Genomic DNA, 27,318 nt, shown 5'->3' with positions numbered 1-27,318 from the left:
CCCTTTCATTATACAGGTCACTTCTAAAACATGACCACTTTGGCCTGAAGTCTCATCTGTTTACATATAAACAAAAAAGCCTCTCAACATCCTTTTTCATCTCTGCACCAAACTAGTCACTCAGAGCTGGGAGGGTTTTATGCCCCCTCTGAAAAAACCCAAGGACACAGTATCCTTGAGAAAAAGAACAGCTTTTAGTAAAAAGGGACCAGCTTTGTGACACCTCCCCCCTTAAAAAAAAAGAACCATCAATATCAAAAGATGGCTTCATTTTTAAAAACCCTTCAAAGAACCTGGTTAGTAGTCTAAACACACACATAAGCTATACTAACTATACACATGCAAACATGTACAACCTCATGCAAATTCAGTCCACTGTACACCCACCACCGAACGCGTCCGCATCTCACTTGAGTCTCGATAACGCATCAGCAATCACGTTTTTGCGACCTGCCACCTGCACAATTATCAAGTTGAATGGCTGCAACAACAAACTTCATCAAAACAGGCTGGCGTTTTTGTCCTTAAATTTTTCCACAAATGTCAATAGGTTATGATCAGTGTATGCGATTGTCTCAGATGCATTGCTGGTAATATAAACACTGAAGTGTTCTAATGCCAACACCCAGCTCAAAGTCTGTTGGTGATCATTCAACTTCCTGGAAAAATACCTGATGGGACTTTGTATTTCCTCGTCATCCTCCTGCAGGAGCATCGCACCGACACCCACATCACTGGCATCAATAGCCACCTTGAAAGGCTTTCTATAATCCAGTGTGGTTAATACCAGGCAGTGGTTAACAGTTTTTAGGCTGTCAAATGCCTTTTGACAGTCCACTCTCCACTGAAACTTCTTGTCCTTTTTTAACAATTCAGTGAGTGGAGCAGCCGAACTGCTAAAGTTCAGCACAAACCTTCGGTAAAATCCAGTCAACCCCAAGAACCATAGCACTGCTTTTTTTGTCGATGGTGTGGGAAATTCACTAATTACTTTCATTTTTGCAACCCAGGGGCCATTTGTCCATGTCCAATAACATGGCCCAGGAAAGTGAACTGGCCTTTGACAAATTCACTTTTAGCGAGGTTTACCACCAAACCTGCCTTCTGAAGTCAATTGAACAAGTCCGATAAATGCTGTAAATGTTCCTTCCATGAGTAACTAAAAATCACCAGGTCATCAATGTAAACAACACAATTGGGTAACCTAGTAATGACCTTATTAGTCAGTCTCTGAAATGTGGTTGGAGCGTTTTTCATGCCAAATGGCATGACTTTGAACTGATATAGTCCAATTGGCATTACGAAAGCTGAAATTGCCTTTGCTTTCTCTGACAGAAGTATTTGCCAGTAGCCTCTGAGCAAGTCCAAATGTAAGTTGCTTGTCCCACTTTTTTGACAGTCCTCCAACCATGGAATTGGCTATGCATCAGTCTTTGTAACGGCATTGACTTTGCAATAGTCCATACGTAACTCCAGCATCTGCAGACCTCACTTTCTCCTCCATACGTAACTGTTGGGTACCATCTGGCTTTGGCACCATGACTATGGGTGAGCTCCAGTCACTGTAACTCCCTTCGATTATGCCATCTTCGGACATACGCTCTATCTCCTTCTGAAACTGTGCCAACTTTAGAGGGTTATGCCTGTAAGGATGTTGCTTAATTGAAACAGCATCTCTTATCTCTACATCATGCACAATTAAGTTAGTACTTCCCAGTTTATTTCCACATATCTCTCCATGTGATAGTACTAGCTCTTTCAGGTCATTTTGATTTTCTTGTGGAAGGTAACTCAATAATTTATCCCAATTTTTGATAACTTCCTCATTGTCCAATTTGATTTGAGGAATGTCCAATTCAGAATTCTCTCAACGTGGTTCTTCCTTCTGTGCTGTAATCATTAACACCTTCTCCTCTTGCTTTCCTTCCCTATCAAAATACATTTTCAGCATAATCACATGACACACTCTGTGAGATTTCTTCCTGTCTGGAGTCCTTATCAAGTAGTTCACCTCAGTTTCCTCTCTATTTGATGAAGTCCACTAAACCTGGCTTTTAAAGACTCACCTGTAACACCAATAACTTATTCCCAATTGCAAAATTACAAATTTGTGATTTATCTGCTTTCTGTTTCATTGTGTGCTGTGATACTTTTAAATGCTGTCTAGCCAACTTTCCAGCTCTATTTCTCTAAAATTTGACACAGAGTCCAAATGGGCTGTCTCTGAATTCTGACTTCTCCTTAATCAACATTAAGGTCCTCTTACTTCATGCCCAAAAATTAATTCAAATGGACTGAATTTGGTCGATTCATTTGGTGCATCTCTGATTGCAACAGGTACAAATGGAACTCTCTTATCCCAATCATCTGGATAATCCTGATCATGAGCCCTCAACATGGTCTTTAATGTTTGATGCCATCTCTCTAGCACACTCTGCAATTCTGGAGTGTACACAGTAGATTTTAATTGCTTTATTCTCAAATTATCCATAACCTCCTTGAATAGTTTGGATGTGAAGTTTGATCCTTGATCTGACTGGATCTCAATTGGTAGTCCATATCTCATTAAAAAATTAAATAATTCCTCTACAACCCTTTTAGTTGTGATGTTGTGCAATGGGATTACCTCTGGAAATCTAATCAACACATTGATTATTGTGAATAAATACTTATTCCCACTTTTTGTTTGAGGTAGGGCACCTACGCAATCAATCAAAACTCTTGTGAAAGCTCCTTCAAATGCTGGAATAGGTATTAAAGATATAGGTTTTATTACTGCCTTTGGTTTTCCAATTAGCTGACATGTATGACATGTCTGGCAAAATTCAACTACATCCTTGTGTAGTCCAGGCCAGTAAAACTCTTTGTATTTTAGCCTGTGTTTTCCTCACCCCTAAATGACCTCCAAGTAGAAGCTAATGCGCCACTTGCAGTACCTCCTTTCCATACCCTATTGCCAAAACAATTTGAGGAATCTCTGCCCATTTCTCATCTGTTTGAATGTGTAATGGTCTCCATTTCCTCATTAAGATATCATTTGTTAAGTAAGAACACACAGGTGTGCATTCAGTTTCCTCTGTAAATGCCTTTTGATACAACTGTTTTAACTTTTCATCTTTCTGCTGTAACTCAATAAGCGTAGCAAAGCTAAAGCATGTTTACCTAGTTGCTCCTGCTCTGTCCCACTTATCTGATCAAAAGAAGTCCTTGATAAAGCTACGTTAGCTTCCTTATATGTGCCTTTTGATCTCTCCTGCTTCAACTTGTGCCTCTGTGGTCTTGTGATCACACAATCTGGGAAAATTCCTGAATAAATATCCTCCATTTCTTCAGTTGCCTGCGTCTCCACTAGGTTTACAACTTGAGGAGGCTTACCAGTGAATTAGCAATATCATTTGCAAGGACAAAGTGTGTTCCTGGAGCTGAGAGTTTGTCCAGTACTCCTACCACAAATTCCCCGCTCTTCTCTGAACTCTTTAGCCTCACTTTACATAATTGAGCACTTTTTATCTCACCATGAATATTTGTTACCAGTACCTTTTCTGGCAATAGACCCTGAGGAGAGTACATATCTCCTCATCCTTCAGCATTACAAACTGAGCGGATCCTGTGTTCCTTAATATTGGAGCCTCTTTCCTTACTACTCCTGGCCCATGTGAATAAACTTTACCCTTGCATGTTTTTTCTTAAGCAGATCTGGCTCTGCATCCTTAATCAACCTCTTGGTCCACTCTGAGGCAATTGTCTAACTTCCCTTGTGCTTTTTGTTACTTGTCCAACAAAACTCCCAGGCTTGTCCAGTTTTCCTATATCTGCCTTTCTCCTAGCCCACCAACACTGTGATTTCATGCCCACTTTATTTCAATGAAAACACCAGAGCTTTTTAACTTCTTTGTCCCCTTCAATGGTTTCTATTTTACCCTGTGGGAAGATATCCTTATGATCTTCCCTGAGATCTACCTTTCCCTTTCCACGTGAGGATTTCTCATTGCCCCAATTTCTATCCCACTGATTCTGGAAACCAAACTGAGTTTTATGGACCAGCTCATAATCATCAACCACTTCAGCTGTTAACTTTGCTATTTTAACTCTCTGCTCTTCCCCATGAATTTGCACTACTGCAGTTAATGAATTTTTGAATTCCTCCAAAGTGATTGTCTCTCCAAGGGCATCATAGGTTTGCTTGATTTTTAAAGCTCTTATCCATCTATCGAAATTACTTTGTTTGATCCTTTCAAATTCAATGCAGGTTTGACCTGGGTCCCTCCTTAGATTCCTGAACATTGTATGTAGGCTTCTGATACAAGCTCATCTGCACTTAAAATGGCTTCTTTTCACTTCCTCATACTCCCCAGATACCTTCTCTGATAGGGATGCGTATACCTCACTAGCCTAACCTACAAGTTTCGTTTGGATCAACAAAACCCACATTGCCACTGGCCACTGCATTTGTTTAGCCACCTTTTCAAATGAGATGAAAGAGGCTTCCACATCCTTCTCATCAAATTTAGGCAATGCTTGATCATACTTAAACAGTTTCTCACTGGGTTTCTGACTACCAGGGGCTTGTTCCTCCTCACTCTCTTCCTCACTAAGCCGACCCTCAGCCTTTATCTCCAGCCCTCTAAGCTGACTTTCTTTTTTAAGTGTTAGCTTTTGAAGTTCAAAAGCTCTCTCTTTTTCCCTTTCTTCTACTGCTCTCTCTTTTTCCCTCTCTTCTGCTTTTAACTGTAACCAAACTGTTTCATTTCTGCTGCCCTTTCTTTATCTCACGCCTCTAACTCAAGCTGCTTCATTTGCAATTGAACCCTTGCCATCTCTATAGATTCTGATGGTGTCTCCAGCAAGTTTAAATGCTGAGCTACTGATGTGATAATCTCTCCTTTCCTCACAGAAGCAGGCAGTTCCAATTCCAGCTTCTCTACTAATTCCTATAACTTGGTCTTATTCACCTTTTGCAAAACTTCCAAAGTCACCACATTCACTTCCAGAAAACTTTTGGCGACTGAAAGCGCTATTTCTAGCCCAAGCTTTGCATCCCCAACCAAACCAACACCCAAAATAAAGACACTAGCACCTACCACTCGCTGTTTAAAATCCCACAAAGAGCCCCCAATCTGTTATGGATGAGGCCAGACCACTCAAAACATTCTTAAGCAGGCAGCCCAAATCATAACTTTGCAATTTGTTTCAGTAAGTGTACAATGAAAATTACCTGGAGTAAGTTAGCTACATTGACTACCAGGTTTTAAAACAGACAAAAATGTATTCGCAAAATCACACAATGAAACTCAAAAATCAGAAGAAAGAACCCCTACACAACTCAGTCTAAGATAGTCTTAATTATGCTATTCCAATATACACAACAGTCCCAGTAAGCAAACCCACTTAAAAACAGTAAAAATGGAACAAATGCTTACAGGTTGAAGTTGGAAGGGCAGAAGGAGAAAGAGAGTTTCACAGCTGAATGCCTAACTAGTTCTGCACTGAACTGCTCAGCTAGAGAGCCGATCACTCCCCTTTCATTACTACAGGTCAGTTCTAAAACATGACCAATTTGACCCGAACTCTCATCTATTTGCATATAAACAAAAGGTCTCTCAACATTAATTTTTAATCCCTGTACCAAACTAGTCACCTCAGAGCCAGGAGCTGCTTACAATCCCTCTGAAAACAAAAACAAGGACATACTATCCTTGAGAAAAGGAACAGCTTTTAGAAAAAAGGGACCACCTCTATGACAGATGGTCTGGGCTGTGTTCACAACTCTCTGTAGTTTCTTATGTTCCTAGGCACAGCAGTTGCCATACCAAGCCATGATGCATCCAAATAGAATGCAGGTGTAAAGGTTTGTGAGGGTTCTTATGGACATCGATCCCTGCCTTTAAAGTATTCAATGATCCTTCCTCCAGTGTTCTCTGGGGAAGAAACTTCTGCAGACTCACAACTCTCTGAAGGCATTGGCAGTGTGACCTGATCTACAAATGCAAGGAAGGGTGTTGGAATCTGTAACTGTTGATTGCATAAGCTCTGCACTGTCCGGTACTCCAGAAACGGCTATGGTTAATGGTCTAAATGACTCTTGGAGAGACTTTACATCTGGCTACATAGCCTACTTTCCTATAATTTTACCAACAGAATAAGTGCATCCTTTGAAATCTTGAGGTGATGCTCAAAACATAAGACAAAGGAACAGAAGTACACTATATGGGTCCTCCAGCCTGCACCAACATCAATATAATCATTGCTGATAAGCTACATCAATGTGACCTCCTTAATCTATCCTCAATTCTCTTGGATCTCAAAAATCTATCTTGGTATTGAATTTATTTAACAACTGAGCATCCCCGAGATTCTGGGGTAAAGAATTCTAAAACTTCAGCATTGAATGAAGCAATTTCTCCTCATCTCAGTCCTTATTGATTGACCCTTTCATCAAGACACATTGTTCCAGTGTCCCCAGCAAGTCTGGAATTCAAAGTCTAATGTCATCAACATCTTTTGTAGAGGCAAGAAATAGATAGCACCAATGATGGAAAGTGAAGTTAAAAATTGTAGTTTTTGTACATTCACCTCGTTATTTTGTACCGGCTAAAGCCACAATTCCCAGTTGTGGACTGCCTTGGCTTGTGGAAACCAATGCCCTCAAGGGTTTTACAAACCTAGGATCAAACTAAGATAAATGCATTGAATATTTATTGGCACAAATTATTTGGAGTCAGCCAAATTTGGAGCATTTCCAATTCAGCATTCACCCCAAGCAAAGCCCAATATGGAATATAGAAGTTTAATGACTATTGGTCTTTTGGGGTCATATCAATTACAAGGAAAATATTGTGTTTTCCATATACCAGCATTAAAGTAACAAGGGGGCCTTGCATTTAGTTTCTGAAAGAACTCCAGTAATGGTTTGATGTATAACCACTATTGTGTAGTTTATCAGCCACTTCTGCAAGATAATATTCAACAGATAAATCAAGTCTGGCTTCAGTAAGTTTAAAAAAAAACTGTCTGTGTACTTTCAGGAAGTGACATCATTTGTACCATGGTGTAGGAGTTTGGGGTGATCTTTATCATATCTAACCCAGCAGATGAGGGAAGGGAAGCTCTTACATATTTCCATTTTATATTTAAATATGAGGTCATTTCTGATCACTTCTATGTATTGCTCTGCATCTACCCACCTTTTCTCCCTATGTTTGTCCCTGGAAAATACACTTGCAATTCAGCTACCCCTTCATAGAGCCTTTGGCCTTCAGTCTGACAATCCTGTGGCTAATGATTTGCTGATCCACACTTTCACTTCCACCAGTGATGTTCTTATCCCTTTTAAAATGATTATTGCTTCTCATCCTGGTCATTCCCTCAGTACAGCTTTTACCTCTGCTCCTTAAGTTCAACGAATGCGATGGACAGTTGGTTTAGATTTGGATTGACCACATAAAGTATTACTGTGTCTTCTGCCCCTCTGAAACTGGTTCTCACTTGAGCAGAGACAGTGGTATAGTGGTAATGTCACTGATCTAGTAATGCACTGGGCCCAAGCTGCTCTTATCGGGACTCTGGTTCAAGTCCAACACTATTAGCTGATGGAATTTAACACTGAAATTATTGCCAATCATTGTAAAAAAAAACCATCTGGATCATTTTAGAGAAGGAAATCAGCCATCCTGACCCAGTGTGGCCTATTTGTGACTTCAGACACACAGTGATATGACGGATACTTGCCTTCATCCTTCGGGGCATGGAGTACAAGAGTTGGCAAACAATGTTGCAGTGATATAAAACCCTTGTTAGCCTGCATTTGGAGTACTGTGAGCAGTTTTGGTTGCCACACTACCAGAAGGATGTGGAAGCTTTGGGGAGAGCACAGAGAAGGTTCACCAGGATGTTTGCCTGAGGACATTGGCTATGAGGAAAGGATAAAAATACTGGGATTGTTTTCACTGGAAAGACAGCAGCTGAGAGGAGACCTGATAGAGGTCTACAAGATTATGAGAAGCATTGATAGTGTGGATAGTCAGAGGGTTTTCCCCAGGGTTGTAGTTTCAATTACAAGGAGGCATAGGTTCAAGGTGAGAGGGGAAAGTTTAAGGGAGATGTGTGAGGGAGTGTTTTTCAGGCAGAGAGTGGTAGGAGCCTGGAACACACTGCCAGAGAAGGTTGTGGAAGCAGGCACAATGGCAACATTTAAGAGGCATCTGAATGGTCACATGAATGGGGAGGGAATAGAGGGATAAGGACTGAATAAGGGCAGAAGGGTTTTTTTTTTAAGTTTAGTTAGGTCATGATGATCGGCACAGGCTTGGAGGGCCGAAGGGCCTGTTCCTGTGCTGTACGTCTCTTTGTTCTTTTTTCTGAACTGCCCTCAGTTCAAGGGCGATAAAGGGATGGATAACAGATGTTAGCTTTATCAGTAATGCTCACATCCATGAAAGAATGATCAAAAAAAGATTATTCTTGAGTATAAAGAAAACTCCTGGCTTAATTTCTCAACTCCACATCAGCCTCTTCAACTCCTCTGCTTGGTCTACTCCTAATCTAAGCCCCTGCTGCTTTCTTCCCTCCCACTTGCTCACAGGCCCACAGTACCTTTCAGGATTCCCCCTCTCCTGGCCTTGAACTCAAACTGTTCTCTAGTTGCTCTCCTATCTTTCTTCATCTTCCTGAAGAAGGGCTCATGCCCGAAACGTCAATTCTCTTGGTCCTTGGATGCTGCCTGACCTGCTGCGCTTTTCCAGCAACACATTTTCAGCTCTGATCTCCAGCATCTGCAGTCCTCACTTTCTCTACCTTTCTTCATAAGCCAACCTTGTCTGTGAGACCCACCTCAGAGGAAACTACTACTTTATTTTTAAAAAGTCATACTTACAACTGTCCGCCTTTGGTGTACTGCAGCTCCATTTTGAAGCCAATGTTATGAGTTAGTTCAGTATATGTCATTTGCACGATTTGCTGTTTTTTTTCCTTCTGGCACTTTCTGCTTTCTCAGTGTTATCCCCACTAGGTTGCTGGACCCCCATCTTCCCTTCCTGGTTGCCACATTAGCTGATATTGTTAACAATTCTCTCTTCTTAGGCTCTATGTCCCCTTCCTGCAATCTGCCATCATCAGTCATCTCCTCCAACCAGTAACCCTTGACTAGTGAGCTGTCTTCCTGAGCTGCTGCAGTACTGGGTCATCCATGTTACCGTTAAGAAGGGAGTTCCATAATGGGGATGGTGATGGATGTGGTGCCAATCAAACAGACTGCTTTGTTCTGGATGGCATGAAATTGTTGGAGCTGCACCCATCCAGGCAATTGGGCAGTACTCCATCACATTCCTGATCTGATTTGGAGATGCCGGTGTTGGACTGGGGTGTACAAAGTTAAAAATCACACAACGCCAGGTTATAGTCCAACAGGTTTAATTGGAAGCACACTAGCCTTCGGAGCGCTGCTCCTTCATCAGGTGATTGTTGCTCCGAAAGCTAGTGTGCTTCCAATTAAACCTGTTGGACTATAACCTGGTGTTGTGTGATTTTTAACTCCTGACTTGTATCTAGTAGGTAGTGGACAGGCATCCTTTCAAATAGCTCTGTGGGTCTAGCTACACAACGTAGGCTGTAGTGGTTCATGATGGCAACTCACACGTCTTTCTCAACGACAACTAGAATGGCTAACACATGCTGATCTATCTATAGTCACTGGCATCATAAATCCATGGTTGTTTGCTGGAACACCTCCTTCTATGTCTGCGTTGTAAAATGTTGTTTTATCATTGCTCCTGTGAGGCTGTGGGATGTTTTATTGTGCTCTCATTGACATATAAATGTTGGTTGTCATTTAAAGTGTTGCATATGGATTTATAAAAAATGGATTTGATTTAGGAAGCATTTGAAGATGAGAAAACAAGAGTCTTCTTCACTCTCAGAAAAGTGTTGTGTCTTTATTATGAAATATGAACAGTTCACAGATTGATTGCTGCCTATATGTTTATGTAACATGTCCTTTGTTTTTAAACACCATTGAATCTACAACACTGATAACTGTAAAGGAAGTGCAATGTAATTAGTAACCTTTGTGGCAACCAGAAAACTAGTCATACTTACAGATAACAGAAAAAAACCCTTCCGCTATCACATCCACGTAACTATTCTAATCCCATTTAGCAGCACTTGGCCAATAACCCAGTATGCCTTGGTATTACAAGTGCACATTGAAACACAAATGTGATGAGGGCTGCTGTCTCTCCCATCCTAACAGGCAGCCTCTGAGTGAAAATGTTTTCACTCCTGTCTCCTCTCAACCTTATGCCCCTTACTTTAAATCTCTGCCCCGTTCCTTGGTCTCTTCCTCAAGACCATAGATACAAGAGCAGAATTAGACCATTCAGCCCATCAAATATGCTCCAATATTCCATCATGGCTGATAGGTTTCTCAACCCCATTCTTCTGCCTTCAACAGGAAAAGTTTTTTTTTGTCTATGCCCCTCAACATTTTATACATCTCAATCATGTCCCCCCTCAATGTCCTCTGTTCGAAGGAAAACAACCACATTCTGTCCAACCTCTCTTCATAACAAAAGTTCCAGTCCTGGCAACATCCTGATGAGTCTCCTGTGCACTGTCTCCAGTGCTGTCACATTCCTCCTATAATTTGAATTCCAGAATGGCAAACAGTACTCGAGCTCTGCCCTAGCCAGTGCTTTAATCCAGGTTCAGCATAACTTCCCCACTCTTAAACTTTATGTCTCTGCTAATAAAGGCAAGTATATCATATGCCTTCTTAACCACGTTATTCACCTAATCTGATACTTTAAAGCACCAAAGTCCCTCTGAAACTTGATGTTTCCCAGGGCCCTCCCATCTATTCCCTTGCCTTGTCTGTCCTGTCCAAGAGCACCACCTCACATTTATTTGGATTGAATTCTATTTCAATTAGCCCATCTGACCCACCCATTTACATCCTCCTGTAATCTAAGGCCATCCTGCTCACTATCTATCACCCCACCAATCATTGTATCCTCTTTGAACTTACTGATCAGCTGTCCTACGTCCAAGTCGAAATTATTTATATAAACCTCAAAAAGCAAGGACCCCAACCCTGTCTCCAGTGGGGTCCCTCAGGGGTCAGACTTCCAACTAGGCAAACACTGCTCAACCATCACCCTCTGCTTCCTGCCTCTGTCAGAATTCATCCAGGCAAATGGAAGTCAAGATGGAGATTGAAGTTGCTGAATGTAAGAGGGGCAACATTGTGAGTCAGTCCAAGTTTATGCTTTGTTCAAATTCTTTCACAGGATATGGGGACTGCTGAATAGGGTGTTTATTGTCCATCCCTAATTACCCTGGGAAGTGCTGTCATTGCATCTTGTAGATGATACATACTGGTCCAAGGAATGGATGTTTGTTGATGTGGTGCCATTCAAGTGTGTTGCTTTGTCCTGGATGATGTCAATTTCTTGAGTGTTGATGGAGTTGCACCCATCTAGGCAACCGAGTACACTCCTGATTTATTCCTTGTAGATAGTGGACAGGCTGTGGTGAAAGTGAGGACTGCAGATGCTGGGGATCAGAGCTTAAAAATGTGTTGCTGGAAAAGCGCAGCAGGTCAGGCAGCATCAAAGGAGAAGGAGAATCGACGTTTCGGGCATAAGCCCTTCTTCAAGAATGAGGAGGGTGTGCCAGGCAGGCTAAGATAAAAGGTAGGGAGGAGGGACTTGGGGTGAGTCAGGAGGTTTGTTACTCGTTACAGTTTTCCTAACCTGTGACCTGCTCTTGCAGCCACTGTACTTATATGTGCCATAGAATTCCTACTTCTAACATGCTTTTGTAGCCTTAGTCTTTATACGGCTCATCCAGACTGCCTTTGGCCAAAGGTAACCTCATCCACTACATGGGGTTGGGGGAGAAGTTCAGAAATGGTTGTGCCTTTTAATGTCAAGGGGAAGATACTTGGATGGTTAGGAGTCAAATTATTTTGTAAACTTTTCTCCATTCCTGTATCTTAATTTTCTTTGTTGAACATATCCAGCTCAAAGGTAGAAGACAGAGGGTAGTGGTGAAGGGTTGTTTTACAGACTGGAGGCCTGTGACCAGTGGAGTGCCACAAGGATCAGTACTGGGTCCACTGCTTTTCGTCATTTATATAAATGATCTGAAAATGAACATAGGCGGTATAGTTAGTAAGTTTGCGATGACACCAAAATTAGAGGTGTAGTGGACGATGACGAAGGTTACCTCAGATTACAATGGGATCAAGTGGGCCAATGGACTGAGGAATGGCCGATGGAGTTTAATTTTAGATAAATGCGAGGTGCTGTTTTGGAAAGCAAATCAGAGCAGGACTTATACAGTTAATGGTAAGATCCTGGGGAGTGTTGCTGAACAAAGAGACCTTGGAGTGCAGGTTCATACTTCCTTGAAAATACTGTCGCAGGTAGTGAAGGTGGTGTTTGGTATGCTTTGATTTATTGCTCAGAGTATTGCGTACAGGAGTCATATAGCGGCTGTACTGAACATTGGTTAGGCCACTGTTGGAATATTGCGTGCAATTCTGGTCTCCTTCCTAGCAAACTCGAAACTCAAAAGAGTTCAGAAAAGATTTATAAAGGTGTTGCCAGGAGGGTTTGAGCTACAGGCAGAGGCTGAATAGGCTGGGGCTGTTTTCCCTGGAGCATTGGAGGCAGTGTGGTCATCTTACAGAGGTTTAGAAAATCATGAGGGGCATGGATAGGGTAAATAGACAAAGTCTTTTCCCTGGGTTGGGAGAGTCCAGAACTAGAGGGCATAGGTTTAGGGTGAGAGGGAAAAGATATAAAAGAGACCTAAGGGACAACGTTTTTACGCAGGGGGTGGTGTGTATATTGAATGAGTTGCCAGAGGAAGTGGTGGAGGCTGGTACGATTACAACATTTAGAAGGTATATGAATAGCAAGGGTTTCAAGGGATAAGTGCTGGTAAATGGGACTAGATTAGCATAGGATAACTGGTCAGAATGGACGAGCTGGACCGAAGGATCTGTTTCTGTGCTGTACAAGTCTATGACTCTCTGACTCTGACTCCAATAGAAAAATTATTTTCCACTGGAGTAAATTTTTCATAACTAGTCACATGGATTAAAGATGGTGAAGGAAAAGTTGCCATAGTGTGAGAAGACCGCTGCTCTCTCATTAAAGAGAAACAATTGGTTGTGGTTTAACCCAAGGGTCACCGTGCCTTCATGGTAACCTCAGCCGGAATTGAACCCACACTACTGGCATCACACTACAAATTGAAGGTGGTCACACTGACTCTAATTCGAATCTTCAGAGTCTAGAAGACGACCACCAAGTGAGCAGGAAGCTGTTTGAATGTATTTTCATGATAAGGCAGCAAGTAGAATTGCCAACGGGGTGTCAGAGTGGAATAACAGTGCAAAAATGTGTGTTTTCTAAATGTCACAAATCATCATTGAAGGTGAAGGAACATCTTTTCCCACAAAATTCACCACTTTTGAAAGTTTTATCCCGAGTTATATTATTAGAAAACTTGATATACTTTGTCAGTGCTACTTCTTCGATGGAAATTCCCTTTTATTCAAGAGGTCTTGGCATAGACACAAAACATCGAGGTAATCCAGACCGCTCACTAATCAGTGTCAAATAAACAGGAACTCCTTACAGGTGAAAGTATGAATTCAATGACAAACACTTTTAACCATTTATACTCACTCATATGAATAGTTCCTTTCTTTGGATCTGGGGACAGAAACATAGATTTAGTTGATCACCATTACAGAAGGAGGAGGAGAAGCTTAGAAATATGTTGCTGCAAAATAGAGTCATAGAGATGTACAGCACGGAAATAGACCCTTCGATCCAAGATATCCATGCCGACAACATACCTGAAATAAATCTAGTCCCATTTGCCAACATTTGGTCCATATCCCTCTAAAGGCTTCTTATACCTATACCTATCCAGATGCCTTTTAAATGTTGTAATTGTACCAGTCTCCACCATTTCTTCTGGCAGCTCATTCCATACACACACCACCCTCTGTGTGCAAAAGTTGCTCCTTAGGTCGCTTTTAAATCTTTCCCCTCGCGACCTAAATCCATGCTCTCTAGTTTTAGACTCCCCTACCTTGGGGAAAAGCCTTGTCTATTTATACCCTACCTCATGATTTTATAAATCTCTAAACGGTCACCCCTCAGTCTCTAATGCTCCATAGAAAATAGCCCCAGCCTATTCAGCCTCTCCCTGTAGCTCAAACCCTTCTTGTAAATCTTTTCTGAACCCTTTCAAGTTTCACAACATCCAAGCCATAGCAGGGAGGCCAGAATTGCAAACAATATTCCAAAAATGGCCTAATCACTGCCCTGTACAGCCACAACATAACCCCCCCCCCCCAGATCCTATACTCACTGAAATGAACAATAAAGGCAAGCTTGCCAAACGAACAGGCTGGGGCTATTTTCCCTGGAGTGTCGTAGGTTGAGGGGTGACCTTATAGAGGGTTATAAAATCATGCATAGGGTAAATAGTCAAAGTCTTTTTCTTACAGTGGTGGAGTCCGAAACTAAAGAGCATAGGTTTAAGATGAGAGGGGAAAAATATAAAAGGGACTTGAGGAATAATTCTTTTAGAGTTGAAACGTGTGGTGCTGGAAAAACACAGCAGGTCAGGCGGCATCCGAGGAGCAGGAGAATCGACATTTTGGGCATAAGCCCTTCTTTCAGGCAAAGGATGGTGCATATATGGAATGAGTTGCCAGAGGAAGTGGTGGACGTGGGTACAGTCACAACATTTAAAAGGCACCTGGATGGGTATATAAATAGGAAGGACTTAGAGGGGTATGGGCCAGATTCTGGGGCATATGGGACTAGATCAGTTTCAGATATCTGGTCAGCATGGATGAGTTGGACCGAAGGGTCTGTTTCCATTATGTGTGAGTGAATGACTGTGACTCGAAGTGGATACGATTTCCTGATGCCAAAGAAGACAGCAGCTGCCTGACATTGATTACTTGTTTTTACAGACTTACACAGCTGCTATGTTCAGTCTGTTCATCCCAGTCCTAAAGGCTGAAGTGATTCTTGTCTCTCCTGTCCACCCACCCCAAGCTTAGCTGGGTCACTGAGCTGCTGTTACAGCTTCTGTGTTGATAATTGGCTCAGGCCCTATCTTTCAGAAAGCTGTGCCTCTGCGAGCTGCCAACCAATTAAACGCTGGAAATCCCTCATCTCAGCAGCACCCCCCAGGAGTGCAGGCCACAAGTAGAATTGCAGGCAGTCCACAATGATGAGTATTGACAGAGCAGGATTGGATGAACAATTGGGTTCTTCCACAGGGGCCAGCTTGGCAGGACTGGCTGAAGGACCAGGATTGGGGTAGGATGAGACCCATCCACAGGGAACAGGGAGAATCTAGAACTAGGTGCTCCTGTTTACAAATGAGGAGTTGTCCATTTAACAGAGACATGAGAAGAATGTTTTTTTTTCTCTCACAGGGGATTATGAACTTTTGGAACACTCTTCCTTTCATGTATGTGTAAGGTGCCCAACGTGTATTAGATGGTCCTTTTAGACTTCCTTTCTTCCATTTTGCTTAAGATTAGATTCCCTACAGTGTGGAAACAGGCCATTCGGCCCAACCAGTCTGCACCGATCCTCCGAAGAGTAACCCACCCAGACCTATTCCCCTACATTTACCCCTGACCCATGCACCTAACACCTATGTGCAATTTAGCATGGCCAATTCACCTGACCTGCACATCTTTGGATTGTGGGAGGAAACTGGAGCACCCAGAGGAAAACCACGCAGACACAGGGAAAATGTGCAAACTCCACACAGACTCACCCGAGGGTGGAATCAAACCCAGGTCCGCTATGAGGCAGCAGTGCTAGCCACTGAGCCACCATGCTCCTCTCAGCATCATCCAACATGAGGTGGGCACAGAAAGTCAATTGCTGCTGTGATCTTTTCTAATGACTACATAAAGACTCAATGTTATTTTCTGCTTGTGTTTTCTCACATCATTTAAAATTTGCACCTTTTTCTCCTGATCTATTCTTATCCTGTTTCTTCAAACAATTTTGAATAGGAGGCAGCAGTGGGAGATTAGCCCACGCAGTTGAGCTTAATCTGTCTTGAAAGAATGCTGACTGAGGAAGCTGTTCATTTATGGTTATTTTCAAGTTATTTTAACCAAGTGCATGCTTAATTTTGAGTTGCAATGGATTTTAAAGTTATCTTTCGGAGGATGAAGTGAAAAAGACTTGCAGCAGCTGTGGCTCTTTGAGTGGCATTCTTACCATGGCTTCAAGATTCACATCAGAGATTTCAGCTCCAGTATCGAGACTGGCGCTGCTGTATCATACTGAGGGAGGGCTGCGCTACTGGAGGGCATTCCTGATGAAGGGTTTTTGCCCAGAACGTTAATTTTTCCTGCTCCTCGAATGATGCCTGACCAGCTGTGCTTTTCCAGCACCACTCTAATCTTGACTCTAATCTCCAGCGTCTGCAGTAACCACTTCTGCCTGCACTATTGGAGGGGCCATTACTCAGGGGAGACATTAAAATAATGTCCTGAATGCTCTCCCACATGCATGTGAAAGCTCCCAATGGCTGTATTGTCTGTGGTCACTATTTGTCACTGAATCAGTCGTGATGAATGTATTTTCTACATTTCAACAGGATTGGGGCAGGATGAGACCTCTACACAGGGAACAGCGAGAACCTAGAACTCGGGCCTCCTGTTTACAAATGAGGAGTCCGCACTTCATTAGCTGCAAAACACTTTGCCTTGTTGTGACAGGTGCTAAATAAATGCAAGTCTTTCAGTGCAGGTAGTGTGCAGTGACTGTGTCCCATGTAACACTCTGGGATTCTTTCCTGGACTCAGTGGTAGTGGAAGCTGAGTGAGCTCATGCATTAGGAAGCAGTAGATTTCTCTTGTGTGTGAACACTGTCAATTTTTAACTGGAATCCTCAGCACATCCAACTACTCTATTTGGGATTAATAACACTCCTTATTTTCCCAAATGATTCAATCATTGTCGCTAGATACCAAGCTGTCTTTTTTTTGACTCCAACAGTTCAGAGCTGTTAGAATTGATGGTTGGAGCTGTTATTTAATCTTTGGATTCATACCCAGTACTTTGCACCTGTTGGGTACTGTTTCAGCTGACATTATTTACACAATGGTAGAGAGCTCCCTGTCATGCACTGTTGGAAGACCTGTTAAACCAACCAGAGAGTTTCATTAAAGACTGTAGTGATGCATTCAAAGAGAGGCTTTCCCCAATACACAGCCTGCACCACAGTCATTACGCCAAACCAGGCTCACACACACACACTGTGGGGAGACAAAGTTAAAATCACATAACACCAGGTTATAGTCCAACAGGTTTAATTGGAAACACACCAACTTTCGGAGCGACGCTCCTTCATCAGGTGATTGTGGAGGGCTCGATCGTAACACAGAATTTATAGCAAAAATTTTCAGTGTGATGTAACTGAAATTATACATTGAAAAATTGGTTGATGTGGGAAAAATGTGGGGAGACAGCGCTGCAGAGACCCCTATTGACAGCAGGGAATAGAGGATGGGGCTCATTACCAAAACTTTCAGAATTGTCAGTAAATCTCACAGGAGGGACGAACTGAAGCTGAAGGTAAACAAAGCAAATGGAAAATTCATCCCTCATTATTACTGTTGCTCCCAAAACTCTGCAAAGCCTCCCATCAAAGGGAATCATGAGGCTGTTGTGTGCTCTGTTTTACAGACACATGGCTCACTCCTCCTTCACCTGATTGTGCATTACAACCTGAGGGCTTCGTAATAGGCCACACGGCATCAGGGGTCTGCCCCATGACCAATACCTCAGGGTGCTCAGACGTGAAGACCCTATTCTCCAAACCCAGAATATCTAACAGTGAAGTACCATCTCTACCTCCTGCTGTGGGAGTTTACTTCTGCAAATCTGACAGCAATTTACATCCCACCACATGCGGAAACAGAGAGTGCACTCGGTGAAATGTACACTGTCAAAAATAGATGAAGCAGAATGTTCCAAGACCTTGTTCATTGTAGCCAGTGACATCAATTGGACCAACCTAAAGACCTCTTGTCCCACCAGAGCCCAAAATGTTCTGGATCATTGCTATGCAACTGTCAAAGTCGCCTACCACTCCATCCCCACCCTCCCCACCCATATTTTGGTAAATCGGACCATAAGGCTGTGCTGCGTCTCCTGGCTTACAGCAGAAACTGAAGCATGACAATCCAGGAAGAAAGTCAGACAGTGCCTGGATGAGGGTAATGGAGCTCCAGTGTGTCTGCTTGGAGTCAGTGGACTGGTCCATATTCAAAGAACTCAGTTGCCAACCTAAATGAGTATACCACTACCATTACAGACCTCGTCAGTAAAGGGTTGCTTGCTGAAGAGGTTTATCCGAGGGTTCCCCACCTGGAAACCATGGATGAACCGAAAGATCCACTCCCTACTGAAGTCCAGGTCTCAGGCATTCAAGTTGGATGTCCCTGACCTACACAGAAAATCAAGGTACAATCTTCACAAAGTCATCAGGAGTGTCAAGAGACAATACCAGACTGAACTGGTGTCCCACACTGACCACTGGGGCGAGGCTAACATGATATAACAGGCTACAAGGTGAAATCAGGTAAGAATCACTGACAGCAATGAATCCCTCCTCAATAAGCATAATGCATTTTATGGTAGTGTTGAAGAAAAGGTGAGTGAAATGATGTCACCTGCTCCAACAGCCTTGCGTGCACCTGTACTCAGAGTCACCATCGCAGATGTCAGACCGGCCTTCTTGAGAGTGAACCCATGCACAGTGATTGGGCTGGGTGGAGTCCCTGGCTGTGCACTCAGATCCTGCGTGGACCTGCTAGCAGGAGTATTTGCAGATGTGTTGAACCTCTTCTTGCTCTGATGTGAGGTCCCCCCCTTGCTTCAAGACAACCACTATTATCTCAGTGCCAAAGCAAAATCAGGCAATGTGCCTTAATGACTACTGCCCAATGGCTCCGATATCAATCATTATGAAGTACTCCGAGAGGTTAGTAATGGCACACATCATTCCAGCCTTCCAGATTTTCTTGATCCACTATAATTTGCCAACTGCCCATGGCAGGTACCATTTCCCTGACTCTAGAACATCTGGATAACAAGGACACCTATGTCAGACTCCAATTTATTGACATTAGCTCTGCCTTCAATACCATAATTCCAACTAAACTCAACTCCAAACTCCAAGATCGAGAACTCTGCTCCCTCCTCTGCGACTGGATCTGCACTGCTGCCACATCCAATGGAGAATGGCGGTGGACAATTAAAGAACTCATTGGAAGAGGAGATTCCACAAATATCCCCATTGTCAATGATGGAACAGTCCAGCACATCAGTGCAAAAGATGAGGCTGAAGCATTTGCAGCGATCTTCAACTAGAAGTGCTGAGTGGATGATCCATCCCAGCCTCCTCCAGTCATTCTCAGCATTACAGATACCAGTCTTCAGCCAATTTGATTCCCTCCATATAATATCAAGAAACAGTGGGAGACACTGGAAACTGCAAAAAGCAATGGGCCCTGGCAACATTTTGGCAATAGTACTGAAGACTTGTACTTCTGCAGGAGCTCCTCAGGGTAGTGTCCTAGCCCCAGCTATCTTCAACTGCTTCATCAATGACCATCCCTCCATCATGAGGTCAGAAATGGGGATGTTCAATGAGGATTGCACAATGTTCAGCATCATTTGTGATTCCTCACATACTAAACCAGACCACGTCCAAATGCAATAATACCTGGACGATATCCAGGCTTGGACTGAAAAGTGGCCAGTAACAATTGCGCTACATAAATGTCAGGCAATGACCATCTCAGACAAGAAAGAACCTAGCAATCCCATGACATGCAATTGCCTTTCTATCACTGAATCACTGGGCAGTAGTCATTAAGGCACATTGCCTGATTTTGCTTTGGCACTGAGATAATAGTGGTTGTCTTGAAGCAAGGGGGAGCCTCACATCAGAGTAAGGAAAGGTTCAACACATCTGCAAATACCCCTGCTAGCAGGTCCACGCAGGATCTGAGTGCACAGCCAGGGACTCCACTGAATCATCTTGAGGATTACCGTTGACCAGAAACTGAACTGGACTAGCCATATAAATACAGTTATAACAGCAAGTCAGAGGCTAGGAGTCCTGCAGGGATTAATGTAGATAAACAGAAAATAGGAGCAGGAATAGACCAGTCAGCCCATCTAACCTGATCCACCATTCAATATGATCATTAATGATTACCCACCTCAGTACCCTGTTCCTATTTTCTTCCCATACCCTTTGATCGCTTTAGCCCTAAGAACAATATGTAGTTTACCTCCTGTCTCCCCAAAGCTTGTCTACATTCCAGAAAGCACAAATAAAGAGAATGATGGAATACTCCCCATTTGCTTAGATGTGTTTAGTTCCAGCAACAATGAAGAAGCTTGCCACCATCCCCAGGTCAAAGCAGCCTGCTTGATTGGCACCACATCCACTTTCTCCAGCATCGACATTCGATAACAGCAGTATGTACAATCTATAAGATGCACTGCAGAAATACGTGAAGGCTCCTTAGACAGCATCTTCCAAAGACATGATCACTTCCATCTAGAAAGGCAAGGGAAGCAGATACATGGAAATACCACCAGCTACAAGTTTCCCTCCAAGCCAGTCACTATTCTGACTTTAGTTTATTCATTCAGGGATGGGATGTGGGCGTTACTGGCTGAACCAGCATTATTGCTTATCCCTTGACAATACGGTGGTGAGCTGCCTTCTTGAACCATTACAGTCCATGTACTGGAGGTGCATATATAATGCTGTTAGGGAGAGAATTAAAGAATTTTGACCCAGCAATAGTGATGGAACCGTGACATATTCCCAAGTATGTCTGCCCAGCCAGCAAAGTCCACATCCCATTACTGAATTTTCTTTAGATAACTACCTGGGAATAGGCTATTTCAGATTCAATAATGCAAAAGTGGTAGGATAAATAAGAGAATTCATAGTTAAGGATCCACTAAGGTCTAGCAATTTAAAATTCAATTTGAGGGTGAGAAACTTGGGTCTCAAACCAGTGTCCTCAACTTAAATAAGGACAATTGCAGAGGTGTGACGAGTTGTCCAAAGAAAGCTGGGAAAATAGTTGAAGGGGAATGTTGATTTTGAGCAGGGAAACCGATAGTCCATAACACTGAGCAACAGGTTCTTCTCCCAGAGTGTAGTGAATGTCTGGAAATTGCTGCCCCAGAGAGAGATGGAGGCCAAGTCACTGAAAGAGGAGGTTTAAAGAGGAGATTGGTAAACCTTTGAAATATCAAGGAGCTGAGGACAACTAGGAATTGACATGAAAGAGAAGATTTGAGGTTGGATCAGATCAGATGTGATGCAAGTGGGAAGGTCTGAGGGGCTAAGTGGCCTGTTCCTGCTCCTGTTTCTTATGTTCTTACATTTCTAACTTGTTTTTACACTTTGCAGGTAAACCCACAGCATTCGAATGCAAGCTGTACCCAACATTATGACAAAAAAAATCATTGCTGCAATGAATGTCAAGCAGGTGAACCTTTTTCTCTCATTGTCTGTAAGATTTCTCACTGTAGATGCTGCCGTAGTTGGAATGTTTTCATAATATTCCTGCCCTGTGACTCAGTGGTTAGCACTGCTGCCTCACAGCGCCAGGGACCCGGGTTTGATTCCAGCCTCAGGCGACTGTCTGTGTGGAGTTTACACATTCTCCCCGTGTCTGCGTGGGTTTCCTCCGGGTGGTCCAGTTTCCTCCCACAATCCAAGGATGTGCAGGTTAGGCGAATAGGCCATGATAAATTGCCCATAGTGTTCAGGAATGGGTAGGTTAGGTGCATTAATCAGGGGCAAGAGTGTGGTGCTGGAAAAGCACAGCAGGTCAGGCAGCTTTTCGAGCACCACACTCTTGACTCTGATCTCCAGTCCTCACTTTCTCCACAAGAGTTAGGGGAAAATGTACAGTAATAGAGTAGGATGAGTGGGTCTGGGTGGGTTACTCTTCGAAGGGTCAGTATGGACTTGCTGGGCTGAAAGGCCTGTTTCCACACTGTAAGGATTCTATGATTCTATGTTTAGTGTCTGTCATCATAGAGGAGAGCATTCTATGATCCTTTTTGATTACATGTTGTACCGATGAAGTAACTTTTTGTGACTCTTGCATCAGAATGCCTAGACACCTCTGCACCAGACAATTCTACAGTTGTTCTCCATTTAAGCAATACTCTGCCTTTTTATTCATCCTGCCAAAATAAACAAAAGCACATTTCCCATATTATACGCTAATGCCAGATTTTTTGCCCAGATGCTACACCGTGTCTATCCATCTGCAAGTTTCTTCACAATGAGCTTTTTCTACCTTTCTTGGTGTCATCTGTGAAATTAGCTATCATTCCTTTGCTCCCCTCATCAGCGTAACTGGTGGATATTGGACAATGTTGAGGTCCTGAGCACAGAGGCCTGCATTGAGGAAGATTCCATCAGAACTAAAACGTTAACTCTATTTCTGTCTCGACAGATGCTGCCATTCTGTGAGTTTCTCCAACATTCTCTGCGTTTTACTCTATATTTATTCTTGTATACTGTGTTCCACATTGTGAATGCAGTTATAGAGTCATACAACGTGGATACATGCCCTTCAGTCCAACTCAACCAAGCACCAAGTTTCCCAAATTAAACTAGGCTCACTAGCCTCCATTTGGCCCATATCATTGGAAACCTTTCCTATTCATGTACTAAGTCAAATGTCTTTTAAATATTGTAAGCATACCTATATCTATCGCGACCTCTGGCAGCTCAGTCCACCTACGCATCACGCAGACTGTGAGGGATCCTGTAATGTAGATCACTCCTCGGTACACTTCTCTCATCTCCTGTTCATCATGCTGTCCAATCAGATTCTACATCCTGATCTTCTGAACCAAGGTGATGTCTAGTTATTGCATAAATGCATTCCTTGATTAACACTGCCACACCTCCAGCTTTATGTAGCTTTCTTCTAAATAATACTGACTAATTACACAGTCCTCCCAGTCTGTTACAGTGATACTGATCCATTGCACACTCCTCCCAGTCTGTTACACCGTGATACTGACTCACTGCACACTCCTCCCAGTCTGTTTCACAGCAATACTGACCAATTTAGTTGCCGGCACGGTGGCACAGTGGTTAGCACTGCTGCCTCGCAGCACCAGAGACCCGGTTCAATTCCTGCCTCAGGCGACTGACTGTGTGGAGTTTGCACGTTCTCCCCGTGTCTGCGTGGGTTTCCTCCGGGTGCTCCGGTTTCCTCCCACAGTCCAAAGATATGCAGGTCAGGTGAATTGGACATGCTAAATTGCCCGGAGTGTTAGGTAAGGGTTAAATGTAGGGGCATGGGTGGGTTGCGATTCGGCGGGGCGGTGTGGACTTGATGGGCCGAAGGGCCAGTTTCCACACTGCAAGTAATCTAATCTAAAAATTTAATTGTGTAGCAGATTGGGAGGACTGTGCAATGGGTCAGTATTGCTGTGAAACAGACAGGGAAGAGTGTGCAGTGAGTCAGTATCGCTGTGTAACAGACTGGGAGATGTGTGTGGTGAGTCATTGTCATTGTGTAGCCAACTGGGAGGAGTGTACAATGATACTGACTCACCGCATTTTCCTCCCAGTCTGTTACAAAGCGATACTGGCCCATTGCACACTCCTCCCAGTCTGTTACACAGAGATACTGACTCACTGCACACACATCCCAGTCTGTTACACAGCGATACTGGCCCATTGCCCACTCCTCCCAATCTGTTACACAGCGATACTAACTCACCGCACACTCCTCCCAGTCTGTTACACAGCGATACTAACTCACCGCACACTCCTCCCAGTCTGTTACACAGCTATACTGACTCACTGCACACTCCTCCCAGTCTGTTACACAGTGATATTGACTCACTGCACACTCGTCCCAGTCTGTTACACAGCGATACTGACTCACCACACACGCCTCCCAGTCTGTTACACAGCGATACTGCCCCAATACACACTCCTCCCAGTCCGTTGCACAGCAATACGGTCTCACTGCGCACTCTTCCCAGTCTGTTACACAGTGATATTGACTCACCACGCACTCCTCCCAGTCTGTTACACAGCGATACTGACTCACTGCGCACTCCCCCCAGTCCGTTACACAGTGATACTGACCCACCGCACTCTCCTCCCAGTCTGTTACACAGCGATACTGACTCACTGCACACTACTCCCAATTTGTTACATAGTGATACTGACTCACTGCACACTCGTCCCAGTCTGTTACACAGCGATACTGACTCACTGCGCACTCCCCCCAGTCCGTTACACAGTGATACTGACCCACCGCACTCTCCTCCCAGTCTGTTACACAGCGATACTGACTCACTGCGCACTCCCCCCAGTCCGTTACACAGTGATACTGACCCACCGCACTCTCCTCCCAGTCTGTTACACAGCGATACTGGCCCATTGCACACTCCTCCCAGTCTGTTACACAGTGATACTGACTCACTGCACACTCGTCCCAGTCTGTTACACAGTGATACTGACTCACCACATACTCCTCCCAGTCTGTTACACCGCGATACTGACTCACAGCACACTCCTCCCAGTCTGTTACACAGTGATACGTGCTGGAAGGCACAGCAATTCAGGCAGCATCCGAGGACAGATTTTGCCTGTCCTCGGATGCTGCCTGAACTGCTGTGCTCTTCCAGCACCACTGATCCAGAATCTGGTTTCCAGCATCTGCAGTCATTGTTTTTACCCCATTGCACACTCCTCCCAGTCTGTTCCACAGTGATACTGGCCCATTGCACACTCCTCCCAGTCTGTTACACAGTGATACTGACTCACTGCACACTCCTCCCAGTCTGTTACACAGCGATACTGACTCACCACACACTCCTCCCAGTCTATTACACCGCGATACTGACTCACTGCACACTCGTCCCAGTCTGTTACACAGCGATACTGACTCACCGCACACTCCTCCCAGTCTGTTACACACTGATGCTGACCCATTTCACACTCCTCCCAGTCTGTTACACAGCGATACGGACTCACTGCACACTCGTCTCAGTCTGTTACACAGCGATACTGACTCACTGCGCACTCCTCCCTGTCTATTACACAGCAATACTGACTCACTGCACACTCCTCCCAGTCTGTTTCACAGTGATACTCACCACACACTCCTCCCAGTCTATTACACTGTGATACAGACTCACTCCACACTCCGCCCAGTCTGTTATACCACGATACTGACTCACTGCACGCTCCTCCCAGTCCGTTGCACAGCAATACTGTCTCACTGCGCACTCTTCCCAGTCTGTTACACTGTGATACTCACTCACTGCACAATCCTCCCAGTCTGTTACACAGCCTTACTGACTCACTGCACACTCCTCCCAGTCTGTTACACAGCGATACTGACTCACTGCACACTCCTCCAAGTCTGTTTTTACAGCAATTGTCTGTCTTTGGCACAGATGTCAAAGCTGATGGAGCATAGATGGAAATGTGAAATTCAGAACTCAGCCAGATTGGCCATGTGTATTTTGAGTGGCAGAGCGGACCCAAAGGGCCGAATGGTCTCCTTCTGCTCTTCTATTCCATCTTCATATGTAGCTGACCCCTGAAATTCATCACTGTTTCTCAGCGTTCACCAGTTTGCCGCTTGTTTTCTTCTCATCAACTCACCTTGAATCTGTATCGTTACATTTCCTCCCAAAATCTAAGACATTCAAGAACTGATGGTAGTGCTCTCCGGGTCAATCAACAAAGGCAACCAGCAGACTTTAGTGGAAAATTTTCTTGATGTGACCCAAATGCTTAAATGAACAACTGGAACATAGATTCTAACTGAGGGGAAGTCACTTCGTTTCATGTGCACATCATATTAATGGTCCCATCAAAAATCTCTAAATACATGACAATCACTGACGTAGTGTGTGTTCCTCACCGAGTGGGAATGGTGTTTGGTTTGGTGAGTCACTGGGAAAATAATCCAGTTCGATGAGTTAAGATCTTGATGGTTCTTTGTAATTGTATGATCTGTCTGTGGGTTTCTGAGGTGGTCCAAAGAAGTTTCCCTTCCTCCCTCCAACATGCATGGAATGCCCAATTGGGAGCACATTTTAACCAAATGCTCTGACATAGGTAGCACACAGATTATTTTTATTCGTTCATGGGATGAGGGTGTCACTGGCTGGGCCGGCATTAATGGCCCACCCCTAATTGCCCAGAGGGCAGTTAAGAGTCAACCACATTGCTGTGGTCTGGAGTCACATGTAGGTAAGGATGGCAGTTTCCTTCCCTAAAGGACATTAGTGAGCCAGATGGGGTTTTTCAACAATTGTTAATGGTCATCACTAACCTCTTAATTCCAGAGTTTTATTGAATTTAAATTCCACCATCAACCATGGCAGGACTCAGACCGAGGTCCCCAGAACATTAGCTGGGTCCCTGGATTAACAGTTCAGGGATAATACCAGTAGACCATCACTGCCCCTTGCAGTAATATCCCTGAATAACTTTTCATTGCTGCCAACGAAGTACATTTGTGCCAGAAGACACATTCTGATATTAACCCTGTACCTTCTCTTTTAGGCTTCTACGTCACCATTCCATGTACAAAAGAGAAACCTGTGACCTGTCAGCCGTGCGGGGAAGGCGAATACCTGGACCACAGTAATTCTCAGACAGAATGTTTAAAACAGATCGAGTGTGATAACAGTTAGTATCTTTTGATCAAACACTATGACTGATACAGCCAAGCTGCAAGTAGCTAACTATTCGAAAGGTTTGAAAATAATTACTATCGTCAATCATTACTTCTTTAGAGATGCTTAGAAACCAACACAGAACTGAGGAGAGGGAGTGAGTGTGTGCAAATATATTCAGATGTCGTACCCAGTACATCCCCGAACTCGAGATCATCCCAAACTCTGCTGCATTACTCACACTCAGAGTGTGGGACAGATATTTGGACCCAGAGAGAGCGCTATGCTGGGTTCAAGGGTGTGGCAGCACTGCTCGGATTGGGGGTGGGATCACTGTGCTTGGGGGCAGGGGGATGGGGTGGTTGTTTTATCAAATAAAAGGTACGGGTTCTGCAATCCAATTTCTAGCCGAGTGAGTTTTAGTGTAAGAGATACTTGGTACAGAGCATTCCAGGCTCTGAATGATGTGGACTATGGCAAGAAACCTGGGACAATTGCCTGGGAAGTCCAGCAAGTCCTTTCTCAATGCTGAAGCAAC

At 43.7% G+C, this 27,318-nt stretch overlaps 1 protein-coding gene across 1 annotated transcript in view; it reads left to right on the top strand.

Moving 5' to 3' along the window:
* LOC122564549 overlaps positions 1-27,318 on the top strand; it is a 72,563-nt gene that overhangs the window by 12,370 nt on the left and 32,875 nt on the right. The window contains exons 2-3 of the mRNA XM_043719604.1: positions 21,511-21,589; positions 26,668-26,793. Coding sequence (XP_043575539.1) covers positions 21,511-21,589; positions 26,668-26,793 — 205 coding nt within the window. The remainder of the gene's footprint in view (positions 1-21,510; positions 21,590-26,667; positions 26,794-27,318) is intronic.

Source organism: Chiloscyllium plagiosum, chromosome 29 (genome assembly GCF_004010195.1).
Source record: "Chiloscyllium plagiosum isolate BGI_BamShark_2017 chromosome 29, ASM401019v2, whole genome shotgun sequence".
Taxonomy (NCBI): Eukaryota; Metazoa; Chordata; class Chondrichthyes; order Orectolobiformes; family Hemiscylliidae; genus Chiloscyllium; species Chiloscyllium plagiosum.
The sequence above is the reverse complement of the archived record's forward strand: the minus strand, read 5'-3'. Positions and strand labels throughout refer to the sequence as shown.